The sequence below is a fragment of the Hoplias malabaricus genome, chromosome 13 (genome assembly GCF_029633855.1).
Source record: "Hoplias malabaricus isolate fHopMal1 chromosome 13, fHopMal1.hap1, whole genome shotgun sequence".
Classification (NCBI taxonomy): Eukaryota; Metazoa; Chordata; class Actinopteri; order Characiformes; family Erythrinidae; genus Hoplias; species Hoplias malabaricus.
Window position 1 is genome coordinate 29,807,488 of NC_089812.1, and position 14,502 is coordinate 29,821,989.

At 37.5% G+C, this 14,502-nt stretch overlaps 1 protein-coding gene across 2 annotated transcripts; it reads right to left on the reverse strand.

Annotated features, from left to right (window-relative positions):
• Positions 1–3,795: 3,795 nt before the first annotated feature.
• Positions 3,796–10,001, reverse strand: dnal4a (dynein, axonemal, light chain 4a). 2 transcript variants are annotated; one of them, XM_066642117.1, is made up of 4 exons: positions 9,875–10,001; positions 8,188–8,271; positions 6,844–6,927; positions 3,796–5,219 (listed from the first exon to the last, which is right to left on the reverse strand). In XM_066642117.1, the coding sequence occupies exons 2-4, from the start codon at positions 8,257–8,259 to the stop codon at positions 5,055–5,057; spliced, it is 321 nt and encodes a 106-aa protein (XP_066498214.1). In that variant the 5' UTR covers positions 8,260–8,271; positions 9,875–10,001; the 3' UTR covers positions 3,796–5,054. The 2 variants fall into 2 exon arrangements, with proteins under 2 accessions (XP_066498214.1, XP_066498215.1); XM_066642118.1 differs by lacking the exon at positions 9,875–10,001 and adding an exon at positions 9,752–9,844.
• Between the last annotated feature and the right edge of the window lie 4,501 nt (positions 10,002–14,502).

A 14,502-nucleotide genomic window follows, 5' to 3' on the forward strand; every position in this document is an offset into this window, starting at 1 on the left:
TAGGAATGAGACCAATGTGCACATATTTGACATGCACATGAGAGTGAGAATGAGAGGTGTGTGGTAGAGAGAGAGAGAAGAAAAAAGATAACATTGAAGGTATGAAGAAGAAATAATAAGAAAAACAAAAGAAAAAGCTACTGAATAAAGAAGGAACAAATATGAGAGGAGCAGATAATTATTGTAATAAAAAATGCTTGTAATCTAACTCATGTGGGTAAACGTGAATGTGCTGGGGGAATAAGTGATGAAAGGGAAGCAATCTGTATTTCCCTCATTTTGTCAGATTCCCTCCTTTTCTCAGCACTGATGCGCTTATAGCAGGCCATCTTTTCTTTCACTCCTTTATCTTTTACACACATGCACACACACACACACACAGAGCCAAAGTTAAACTCATTCGCAGTTATGTAACCTCTGTGTAATCCCACTCTGCATTATTAAAGAATTGCACCATGCCCTATTCATCCTCTACTGATTTGCACATTGTATTACAATATGCACACATCACCTTTCTAAAAATGTGTTTTGGTGGATTATTTGGGCAGTATCCTTCTCTCCTTAACTGCTGTGTAATTGTATCATTGCCACATAAATTTATGGCACCAGAACCTTTCATTGCACATATTGACTTATAAAAAATATCCCCAGATATTATATGTGTGCACTACTCAACAGTGCCCATCCTTTCCATGTTTTTCAGGAAACTTGCTTCCAGTCCACCTTGCTGCAGTCTTTCCACACCCCTAAAGTTCCCATCTTAGAATCTGGTTGCATTTGCTACTTCTTATAATTCAAATAATCCTAAATCCATTTCATGATGCTGTGATCTGGGATTGGCCCAGTTCAATGTTCTAAACAAATTAACAGCTGTTTTGGTTGTTGGTGATGTGGCATGTAAAGTTCACATGGAACTGGTGGCACTGAGTATGCATTAACGGTGCCAGTGGGGCTAGGTATGCTCTTAGTCACCATGAAGGCCAGTGTGAATGTACCGTTGTTGCTGGTTAAGGGTTATGTAGGAACGGTATAGCTAGCTCAGAGAGGGGTGGGTCAGGGACGCCAGACTTCATTGTTGAGCCTTCTGTAGGTGTTGTGGGCTTAATTCATCGAAACATTGATGAGTGGAGGTGTCTTCTTGTTGACCCCTGTGAAGAGCTGGTGGTTTTGGTACTAGTGAGTAGTGGGCTGGGCTCAGTGAGTAACCGTAGTTGTTAAGGATAGCTGGGTACTAATTGGATCATAAATAGCCACAGCAACTTTAGTGGGTAGGTGTAGGAACAATAGTTTTTTTAGGGTTTTTAATTATTTATTTATTTTTTTTTGTGGCTGCACGTAGGAAAAAAGTGTGGTGGGCCCTATGTGAAGCTCTAATGGATCGGCATAGGATATTTCACATTTTATCTTGTTTTTGGTTGAAATAATAATATATTCCCTTTTTCTTGATGTCTCTGCATGCATTCAAAATCATAGTGTTGAGTTGCCAGTGGTAAGACACACAAACACCTGTGGATTTGTTCAGATCTGAGGCTAGAATAGGGTTGGATCTCTCAAAGATAAAATGTTTTGTGCTGTTTATTAAGGAGATACATTTTTCTCTGCAAATTTGAACTTTCGTCACCTCTGAGAGTGTACTGTCAGTAAATCAATGTTATGTATTTCAAAACAATCGGATTAACAGGCAACTCTGGTAGACTATTGTTTTTTCAGACTACTAACATGCTTGTTATCTTTCTGACTATAGATGAGTGTATATAAACACACTTTCTGACTTTCTAAGTTGTGTGAGAACTGTAGGGCCAGGAAAGAAAGAAAGTAGGTTCATTATCTCATTCATATGCTTCTCTGTCCCACCCCTACCTGCCTGCTCTCCAACTGCCCTCACCTCTGTGTCTCTCTCCCTCTGTTCCAGAGCTTTGAGGAACTGTGTGAAAGGCAAAATCCTCCAGCATCCCCTGCTGAGACTCAGTCTGTCCAGGAAGAAAGAACTGTAAACCTTTATAGACTGTTCTGAAGTCAGCTCAAGAGCTTTACATATGATGGGTTTTCCATGGAGATTCAGAAGAAGCTGGTTTCAGATCAGTTTGGCGAGAAGATCTGAGGGAAAAATGGAGAGCAGTTGGAGAGTTGGAAAAAGAAGCACAGATATAGAAACGCCTTGGTGCTGAGGGCATAAGGTGAAGTCAAGTTGAAAAGAAGGTAGATATCACATGTCCGGCTCCTGGTGGGATTCAGAGTAGTGTGTCAGGAACTCACAGTGAGGGAAGCAGTCAAACGGCAGAGAGAAAGGAAGAGATATAAAGAGAGGAGGCCTATATAAATGCAGGTGAGTTGATAAAGGTTTTAGCTGACTCAAACATAGAGCGTACACCCCACAGCATCCCTATTCAGCATAGAAAATACAAGCTGCACATTACTGCCATACTCACTTTGCATTTAATCTTGCTGATAAACCACTATTTAAGTAGAAACCACTGCTGGAGACAGAAAATGGAGAGAAAAATGCTTCATGTGTGCTTTTTAAGACTGTTTCTGCCCTACTAAACCATGGAAGAAAGTGAGACAGAGGAACAGACTATACACTACCATCTTGCATGTTATTGGACAATGACTCAATGTAAAATCAACTATTAGTTCATTTATTTCAATGAAATCTTTGTACTTAGGTCTACTTAGACGTTCTGGACGGACAGCTAAGTTGCCTTCTTTTATCTATAAAGATGAAAGTAAGTACGTACCGAATTTCCACTAAAGTTGTGACATCCTGTTTAATGGAATTAAAGCAAGAATCTGTAATTTGTTAATTCAATTGAAGATTTGTTTAACTGACAAAAACATTTCCTTTGCTTTCACTGAAACACCTAATTATATTTTGTATTTAAAAATATATAAATAATTTGATGTCTGCATCACACTCCCAAAAATTCAGGACAGAGTAATGATTACCTCTGTGTTACATCACCTTTCTTCCAATTGCACTGTTTAATCATTTTAAAACTGAGGATATCAATATTGTTAGAATTTTGCTAATTAAATATTTGCTCATTATGGCTGCTCAACAGACCCTGAGTGCCATTGCCTGGTTCTTCTGTTCATAATGGGCCATAGGAGACAGATCTAGACTGCTGGCAGGTCAGTCAAGCACACACACTCTCTACTAAGCCATGTTGTTGTTGAAATTACAGAATTAAGCCTGGCTTTGTCTTGTGTAAATAATGGATGTACCAGAATATAGCATTATCTTGACGACAGCCCATGTCTCTAAAATCCCAGGGCTTTCTTCCACATCAATGGAAACTTCTCACATGTACAGATCACCCATGGTGTGGTCATTAATGCAATGAAAAATGTCGACCTTTGTACATATCTTCATTTTCATCAAATAAAATATTAATTTCTCATGACTTTCTACTGCCCTTTGGACCTTCTGAGATGAGCTTGAGGCCTGAAAACTCCTTGGCTATATTTATCCAAGTAAAGTGAGTTTCTAATGCCATGCCATCAGAGGGCTCAAAGATCATGGATTTCAACAGTGTTACACTACACAGATTGACACCTCTACTTTTTATTTTTTACAATACCAATAAGTTTGGCACAAAGTGGTGTTTGCAAAGAGTGAGCCTTTGGTGGAAGCACCTTTTTGATCCAGTTATGACACCCTCCGCTTTTACCAATTCACCTGCCTAATATGGAATATTTTAAGACTCAAATGCAGCTTAATGTAAACATTGCACGCATTGTAAATATGTTTGTATTTACGAAATAAAACTTAATTGTTCATTCAAAACACAGTTTATTTGTGCTTTTTCATTTTTAAAGAGGACTAACACGTCACAGATTCAGGTGTTATTGCTTTCAACTCAATGTTCCAACACATTCTTACATAACGTCACTAAAATATATTTGGTATTTGACATTGACTTTCAGGCCTTTTTCTTTACATGTGAATCTACTCCAGGGCTTTCCTCTTGCAGTTCCAAAGCATTAGAAATTTCAGCAATGTACAAGAAGCTTTTACTGTAAGTACTGAATATAAAAAAACAAACAAAAAAAAAAAAAAACACAAAATGTACTGACCTCTATTATTTATTTAAAAAGTCTGGGATTTACATTTGTATTCAAGTTTTCACAGAGGACACTTCACAAATGCTGGTTTGTTAAAGAAACGGGCAAAAAGGACACCAATTATAACAATAAAAAAAAGGACATTAAGGGACAGAGACACAGAGTAAGTTGTTTGGAACAGATGGCATGGCAGCCCACCGAGTGAAGGACTGTACTGTCAGCCAAGGGACTGAGGGAGGGGTGAGCATGAGGGCGTGAATGAAGAAGGGAGGAAAAAAAAGAAAGGGCATTACTGAAAGTTGTGGATGCGTTTTAAGAACACGTGCGAGCTGGAGGGGTACAGAACACAGCAGTCTCCTCTGTATGGCAACAACCAGTTAAAGAACTACAGCAGAATGGTCTGTGGTGAATTCACATGTGCTTCTTATTACTGCTGAATACCGTTTGTATTGGGACAGCACATAAAAGAACATAAAAAAAATCTGTTGACAGGTTTTTCTATAAAATTCTCAACTGAAACCTGAAAGCATTTTTAGGGAGTCTAAATAGGTTCTTCTGCAGCTTTGCTCCTAAAACCCCTTTGGAACCTGTATTTATAAGAGCCAGTCTACAAACATTTTGTAATTCTCTGAAGATATCATTAATGTCAGTGTTTCAGATTAAAAAACAAGAGACATGTTCTAGACTAGCTTCCTCCCTTTGCAGCATAAAGATACAATCAATGCAAAATAATGAATATCAGTTGAACAGAAGATGATCTAAAGGGTCTGCCAGATACCAATTTCTCTGTCAGATATTCAATACTACATCATTTCACATGAACATACACACACACACACACACACACACACTCTCACTCACTTTCACACACACAGGTCAAATAGAAAAAGGACTGCATAGCTGAGACAGTACTGTGAATACAGGTATATAAATATATAAAAGTAGGTAGTGCATGTGGGAGGGGGAGAGGAATTGGTCTGAGAACATTGCTAGGAGCATTTCCACACGCACACAGCCAGACTGCCACCAAAGAACATATATAGAATGTTCTTCACTTCGTGAGTCACTTCGAAGCCAAAGCCCTCCCCAATCACCACGTGCCAGGAGCTCCCAAACTTCTTATCCATGGACTCCTTTATCATCTTTGCTGCACTCTGAGAGACACCGAAAAAAAAAGTGCAAAAATGACTAAGAATGACTGTGAATTATCGAGAGTCATCATAGCCAACACCATATTACCAAGTTCAAAATACAGCATATCAGTCCTGCTTCAATAGGTCAAGGTACTTGATGGTCTGATAATCTATGTGAAATCAGTGTCAGGGATTAATTTCGCAACTGCTGGGGTCCCATAGTAGTAGTGATGCATCTGGCAAGTCAGTGGAACGTCAATGAGTTAACAAGGTTTTTAACTCCTCAGAAATGTATTCATTCACTGTCTACAATGGCACTGTGGAACTTGCACCCACTCACTCCTATGGACATTTTTGAATAGCCAAAGTGATGATAATCAAAAGAATGCTGACCCATCACAGCAAGACAATTTGAAAAAGCTAAACTGTGTAAACAGTCTTGTTTGTATTAAAATTAGGGCTGTCAAGCGATAAAAACTGATTAATCTCAGAATTTCATATAGTTAATCGTGACCAATCTCTTTTTTATAGAAAATTTTTTAAGTGATTTTTAAGTGAAATATTACAATTAAAAATGATGAACATGTTTTATGCTCAATGTACTTATGTTATAAACTGCTGGGATGAGAGAAAACTTTAAGGGAGTTATATTCACTCACATACCAGGCAGTAATACTGAACCTACAGAAAATAAAATTGGATTTATATGAGATTAGGAAGCTGTAGTCTCAAATATGTAATAATATGTAGTAACATATTATTGTGTCTCAGTTCAGATGTGTGTAGCATATGAAAATAAAAAATACATAAAACTTCAGTTGTGCTGGAATTGTATTCAGTCACAGCCTATAGGACTTCAGAGTACGGCTCAAACAAAAATAAATTACACAAAGTTGGACTTGTATTAAAGACATACCATGGTGTTACAGCATATTGAAATCTCACTTAATGCAAAGTACATACAAAGACCAACTCCATCAAACTCAGTAGCTGAACTCAGCCTGATAACTGCAAACAGCCTTTGTTTTGACAAGTGAGCCATTTAGCAAACTTTTGAAATGAAACAGACCTTTCTCCATCACTCACTCACATCTCAAAGGAGAGATGTTGAACTACGGATGGCTCACAGGGCCAAATATAATTTTTGTTAACGGCACAATTTTTTAAAATCACATTAAATTGAGATTGCGTTAATGCGTTGATATTGCATTAAATTTGACAGCCCTAATTAAATTTATTTATTCTATTCCATTTGTTTTTCCAGGATACCAGTTTTTATTCATTTTATAACATTATTTTGGTTATCTACTTACACAGCTTAACTAAAAACCAAACCTATTCTGAGTGGCACTTCTGCCAATGTTCTGCTGTAAATGAAATGTTGCCCACCTCTAATGCAAACAAAGCAATCATGACAGACAGTATATTAAAGAAGGGATAAAGACAGTGAAAATAATGTGCACGCTACTGTAACACTCCAGATGGCAACGCTATGAGAGTCTGGCATGATGTAAGTGTACGGACTCTGGTTCAGACAGCAAGGACTTCCAATACACCCACGACTGTGGACTGGAAAATAAGGCCATGTAAGAAGCCACATCCATACACCTCACCTTATCTAAGTATTTCATGTATAAATTCTGACCTCATTGTTGGTGGCAAATTTTTCACATGCAGTGACACATAGCTCCATGGTTTCTACTCTCATCTCCTCTGGCATATCTGTGTGCTGCAACAAAAATAGGGCAAATATTACTGGTTAACAAGTTAACACCTTAGTTAGAAATATGGAGGCATTTTTGGAGCAAAACACCTGAGCATATGTGACAGTGGAATTTGTAATCACAGAAAATAGTTACACATGTGTATCATTGTAAATTTGAAGTCACAGAGAGTGAATTTAGGAGTGGTAAACAAATTCACAAATTCATTACTGCAAGGGAACAAATCCAATTTGAAACACACAAGTAAAAAAATACCATACACTCAGTTTTGCTGTACTTGTAGCAGTGAACATGTTGCAAAAGACATTCATAAAGTAATTTAAAAATGTGAAGCCATAGAGAATATTTGCACATTTGCAAATCAGTATGTGAATGTGTGCAATAAGAGTTACACACCTGTAAAATATGTATTCTCACAAATACATTGTTTTTGGGTTTAGTTTCCTTGGATTTTCTTGGATATTTGTATGGCACAATCACAAGACAATCACTACATCTGTTCAAATCTGCACCTACAAGCGACAAATGCTGTTTTGTCGCTCACACACACACTAACATTTGCACCAGTCATTTGTGGTGCAAAGAAAATCGGTGCATCAGTAGAACCAGAGGTGAGCATTGTTCAGCGATCGCAAACCTTCTGATCAATCAGAAGAGCTCATTGGGCATGTGTCGGATGCTATTGGTGTGTCGGATGTCTTCTGGCTCTGTGACTGAGTGCCTCCTCAGATAAGGGGGGAGAAAAAAAAAAACCCTAACTGCTCCAGAAAACAAACATGGAGAATCAAGTGTCTGTGTAGTTCTTGAAATGGGGAAAATGGGAAACAACTCTCTCAGAACTCTAACTGAAAACAATAAGAATCGTAGAACTCAGCAGGACGACCCTGAAACCACACTCTGAAATCATATTACACACAACAATACGAAAAAGAAGGCATCTATAAGAAGTATCTAACTATGTTGCATGATTATGAGAAAGGATGTGTGGTTCCCTTTAGGAGTTCAAGGAGATTTTGGTATGAATTGATGTAGTCTGCTCTTTTCGTACTCTTTTAACTCTTTACATGACATGTGGCAGATATGTAAAATATCCAATATTATTTTCAGAGTATGACTTCAAATTTACTCATACTCATATGTGACCATTTTCTACAATTACAAATTTCACTGTCACAAGTGCTCAAGTGTTTTGCTCCAAAAGAAAACTGATAATTGAATATCTACATCGACCCCTAACTCAAACATACAAAATGCATAATACCCACCCTGATGAGAGGAAAACTGTGTAGTCTCTTGTAGTCTGCCTCCTCTTTTTTACTTTCACCCGTTTCCGCCATGATGAAGACTTACTAGAAAAAGACACAAACACGTGCATTGCATGCACTGCATGTCCTCACTTGATATGCAGACTAATCTACTGGTTAGGTTAATGGAGTGTATGAATGCAGTTTAGGGCGCACACCACCTACCTCATGTTTTATTTTGATGTTGTACATCTTAAACCTTACATATTAGTGAAGTGTGATGGTGTTGGAATTATAAAGGGAATGGACAGACAACAGCTTAATTAAATGACAGACTGAGAAGTGCTTATTTTGACTAATATTTCAGACCAATATTTGATAGCCTAGACTTACTTGCAGTAAAATGCCTGCATTTCTATTAAATGTTATTGCAGCTGTAACCCTATGGAGCAATCGTTTTATTTCTCTGTAATACACACTCCAGAGCAGAGAACAAATATCTTCTTTGGACCAAGGAACATTCTCTCACCAGCAGAGGAACTGTTTGTGTGTGTTTGCTTGATTGCTTGCCACCATCTGTCTTAACAGGCAAGAGACTATATGTATGTAATCTACTGCTGATGTGTTCCTGTATATCGGCTGGTGGTAAATCAATCCTAGTTCTTTTATATTTAAATGATTCTTGGTGTCTCAATATGTAAATGTTAAAAGTGTTTATATACTGTCATTTTTAAAAATATGAAAAATATTAGACACTGGCATCAACCTAAAATTTGTTATTGTGCACACTTTTTACACAATTTTCTTTGCATTATACACATCATTTTCGAAGCTTGTGTCGCAGTCCATCCCTCTCTCTCTCTTTCAACATAATCTGAAAATGCCAGCTGATATTTAGTGTGACGTCATAATGAATAACTTAAATTAGAGGCCCCACAGCCACAAAGTCATGGATTAAACTTTACAAATTCATTCTTTCATCAAAATGACATATTTTAAGTTATTTCCAAGACAAAAAAATAACATTATTAACAGTATTATAACATTTATTGCATAAGTCGTTAACGTTAACTCATTACAAAGCTTCGCATTTTAGGAAAAAATACAGAAATATTTAGTAACATATATAGGAACATCCTCAGAAGCCAAAGGACCACAACTGATGTTACATGATGACGATTTCTAACAGCTGAAGAAAATGCACGTAGCGAATATCATAAAATATTAAAATAAACATCCCATAATAGTACAAGAAGACAGCGAGCAAATCTGCTAAACCTGCTTGTAAACAGTACCCTATTGTATTTTAAGTGACGAACTACTGTGCAGCGAGCTAATAAAAGACAATAGGACAATATGTGGGATTAGCTTCAAGCTTTTTTCACCGATTCCCCAAAAGCAATTTGAAACAAACCACATATATGGGACCAGAGGAGAACAAGAACTTGATATTAGCCAAAATTATTAAACATAAAGCTTAAGTTCACTGGAATAGAAAGGGGCGAGCATGTTTGTTTTTAGCTAACGTGCTAAGCTTGCTCGCAAGCTAGTCCCTGTGCAGTGCAGGGTAACTTTGTTACTTTACCGTTAAATGGTGAAGACAGGGAACAGTCAAACTAACAGAAGTTAAACACTGCAGTACATTTTCCCTTATCCAAGCGTATTAAAAACCCTACCGTCGTCTCGTTATGCGAAGAAATAAACTTACCTTAACTACTGTTGACATGGAGACAACCCAGCCATGGCAACCGCCGAGAGAAAAAGCCCACGTGATCTCAGTATTTCCGCTCTACATCTGTTGATTGCTTGGTGCTAGTGATGACGCTGACGCCGCCTGGTCAAGAAGAGACACACATTATTTGTCTTTATTATTTATCAGCTTCACTCACCATACAGGTGCACGTTGTAATTCTGCAATTACAGACTGTAATCCATATGTTGCTCTGCATACTGTCATTGACCTCTTTCAAGTTCTCCTTCAAGGCTCAGGACCACCACAGATTTGCAGATCATCCACAATCCTGCAGTGATACAAGTGGATTAGACATAGCAGTACTGCTGGTGTTTTTAAACACTAAGTCCATTCACTGTCCTCTTACCCTTGATAGTCCAAGGATAAAAACAGTGACAACTTTATCTGTTTCTGCAGTTTGGTCATTCTGTACTCTTTAAAGATCAGGATTCTTTTGGTTGTTATTGGTTACTGGGTTATTTTTCATACCATCAGTCATACTGACGTTTTTCAAAACTCCAGCAACCCTGCTGTGTCTGATCCACTGATATCAGCGCAAGACACATGCCACCACCACATCAGTTTCACTATAGGCTAAAAGGTGATTAATAGAGTATGCAGTGCAACAGGTGGACTACAGACTGCAATAGTAGAGCTATAAACTGTACCTGTATTTTAAATGGAGCTTATATCATGACAAATTAATGTACAATATTGTGTATTTGAATAAATATTTAACCTTTTAAACAAAAATTTGCTGAAACTAGATGTCACACACTGAAAACTACGAACAAATTAATGAGATTTCACCAGCACATCCACAAAAGGTGCTAGAGCTACACATTATCTCCAAAGACACCCCTTATCATAGTGACTTCAGCCACTGTGAGGTCCACCAGTTGTAGACCCAGACATTAAGCTGCATCATAATAAATGATTCAATTATAGTTCCAATATTTATGTCTGTGGCAAACTTCTCTACTTCACTTTTGGGGATTCTCAATGATTGGGTGACATCTTTCCATGCTGTCTGTCAAGTTTTACTTTCCTTAATTTAAAGATATTCCCAGATATTTATGGCAAAATTGTAACTGCACAGAATTAAAGAATTAAATAAAACACGCACCTGTTTAAAATGTATACAGCACACACATTTAATTATCTGCTATAATTAGTGTGTGTGTGTGTGTTAGAACATGTTGGGGGACTTTTTGGTGACAGGGTACTGTTCCTCCAAAGCCCAGGAACATCAGAGGATCGTAAACGTTTTATTTTTTATTTTTTGTTTTTATACAAGCTGCATTTTAACACATTATGCATATTTACAGTTAATTACAGAACCACAATTTTTTCTATTGACTTTCAAATACCTCAAACAGAATGCAATACGTAGTGCAAGGAACATATTAACTGCTGCTTGGGCATAACGAATGTAGGTTCAAATGGTAAAACATTTCACAGCATGTAAAAAATGGTCCTTAATAACAAAATCATAAGGAAATCAGGTTCCAGGGTGCACTGCATACATCTTAAACCAAGACAAATTTGTATTCACACAATTTATATACACTCTCTCTCTCTCTCTCTCTCTCTCTCTCTCTCTCTGTCTCTCTGTCTCTCTATCTCTCTGCCATAATGTTCTTACTCGGAATACCTAGCTAGGTTTGTCTTGAAGCTAGGCAACCTCCTGTGAGATTTCTGTCATAAAGTGTTATGGATTTCTTGCAAGATCCCTCCATCCCATAATTCAGAAGTTGCTTAGTCCAGTAAGCCAGCAGAGGACCCAGCATAGCAGCCACAGAGGCTCAGTTCCCCCTATTACAACTCTCTGGAACATCACAATCATTTAGAAGCTGTAACTGTAAGTAGAAATAATACATAGTCCTTTAAGTCACAGAGCCTTTGTTACATGCACAAATCCTCAACCTTTTTTTTTTCAAGTCAAGAGAGTTTTATTGTCAATTCTGCATATGTACAGGACATACAAAGGATTGAAATTACGTTACTCTCCACCAAGGTGCAGTAACATTTAACAAAAAATAGACTAAATTCAGCTAAGCTAAGTATATAAATATATGAAAGTGAACAAACAGAAGACAAGTGCAGGACATACGATACCAGCAGCTCACTGATAGACATACATGAGACAATGGGACACTGACTGAAGACAATAACCTGATTTTTGGAGGTAGGATAATGGATGTGCAATGCAGTGTAAACAATAGTGCAAAAAAATTGTAATAGAAGGAGGTAGGATACTGGATGTACAGGGCATACTGGATGTACAGGGCCTGCTAAGAGTTTGAGTTAAAGGACACCTTCTCTATGTTATATTCATTCATATCTGTGCAACTGATATGAAGACTAGCACCTTTCCCAGAAAACAAAAAAATTATAATCAGCAAAGCAAAGTACAAAAAAAATGTATTACTTTACACATGTTGTAAAATGTAGCTGTGTGTTGGATTCAGATGAGATTATTCATTCATGGATAGCTCAACATGTACTAATCCATGTAGGAATTATACATTTTATAAGATTAAGGAAAGTGTGCCAGTAAATGGTAACATTTGGATTCAGTTCAAAGAAAGAATGAGAGAGAGAGAGACAGAGAGAGAATGAAAGAGAGCATGTGTCCTCATTTCTTGCAAAGTAGGTCTACACTGTGACCTAATACAGGAATTGTGTGAAATGTGGCCCCTAAATGATTTGAGAAAAATGACACATATCAAATCCCATTGCTTTAATTTCACCAAGTTCAGCCCATCTAACCTAGTTTCTTTTAGGTGAGTGAATCTAAGTTTGTGATACAGTAACAGGGAAAAAATTGGACACCTTTTCAGAGATGGAATAATGGCAGCTGGCTGCTGCTACTGGCTTTCAGAGAGCTGCAACTAACTGGTAAGTGGTAGGTGTCACTAATTGGCCAGTACTGACAGCTAGCTGCCACTACTGACTTTTCAGTCACATTATTGCCACTGACGTCATCAACATGCCATTTCTGAGGTTTTTCCATAGTGACCAATGCAGTGAATACAGTAAAAAGAAAATAGATTATTCACGCTACATATTTCACACAACAGAATCATACAATTGTATCAGTAAAACGAGTGAAGAAACAAAATGCTGTGAGTTGACTAAGCACAGAGCAGCCTTGGCCACAGTATAACTTGAAAATGATGGCGATAACCAAGTTCTCAATGACCAGTTGTTCAGTGGCAATTCCAACAACTGGTCAATGATTGCTATATCACTATTGGTCAATGGCAGGTGCCATAAGCTCAGCTGCTATTACTAATTAGCAGCCATTTACTGTTTTTGTCTGATGCCAGCTACAATTATAGAATGACACCTGACAATTCTATTATTTAAATTAACTGAATTAAATCAAAGCAGTCTATCTAAAATCAGTACACATACATAGTTACATTTCCAGAAATATTGCAAATCCACTTCTAAATTCCATTCTGAAACATTAAATACTTAAACCTGAGCATGTTGAAACACTTTATTGCTACGTGTAGAAAACATATCTGATCACTTTTCTAAGGCCATGTACATGGAACTCACTTAGGAAATTAATAAAAACTTCAAGACCAGCAGCACTGTTGGCTTATGGTATATGTTAGACAAGATTATAGGCTTAGTTCACCAAAAACCAATGTCTGAATCAGCTGTGTTCTACAGCCTACACAGACCATGTTTCCAATACACCCAGACCATGCTGTTTTGTAACAGGCAGTGTCCAGAGAGTACTCTACCTCCTACAACCCTTTCCCAAATGAGCCAGTCTCTACAGCACAGTCTCTTGTCTATCTCTTTAGTTTAGAGTGTTATTTGTGGGCAGCTGGCACATGGGCAAAATATGAACCAGTGAGCCAGTGATGATGACTTAACCCCTTAAATTGCCACAAGCCCACATTGAATTTCTTCCATGTCTCATATAACGGTGTAATATTCATATAATATCATGTTTTGAATCATTTTAGCCTGTGTTATTGTGTTTATTCAGGAGTACCTGGACTGTTCAGTATTCATTAAAGCATTGCTTTTTAACCAGCCATCTTTTTTCTTGTGTTACATTAGCATATTTTTAAAATGAAAACTGCATAGGGCATGTTGTGTTTCGTAGTGATGCAAAACGCTCTATTCTCAGGTTCAGGGATAAAATTACGTGTCATGTGACATTACAAGTATTTTAGTATTAAGTCAGAACATCCATTAAAATGTTCAAGAGCAGATTTTCAACTGAAGTCGTCAGAAATGAAAAAGCAACTGTAGAAACAACCATTTTTGATACTAATTTTACTCAACAAACCTCTGATTATTTGTGTTTTAAATAGTAAATGCATTAGAGATACGATAATCAGAGATTGCCTGTCTGTAATATGGGTGCAGAAGGCTTGGCTCAGACAGATCTGAACCTAACATCGGTTATTCCTGAAGGTGAAGGTAAGCATCATGGATAGAGCAGCTTAATCCATGTTAAGTCTGTTAGCTGGAAAGGATTGCATGATCAAGCTGTAATCAGTCTGCACTCCTGTGAGATGGAGGGGAGAAAAAAGAGAATGGAAGGCTGTAAACGGGTTCAAGAGAGTGATAGA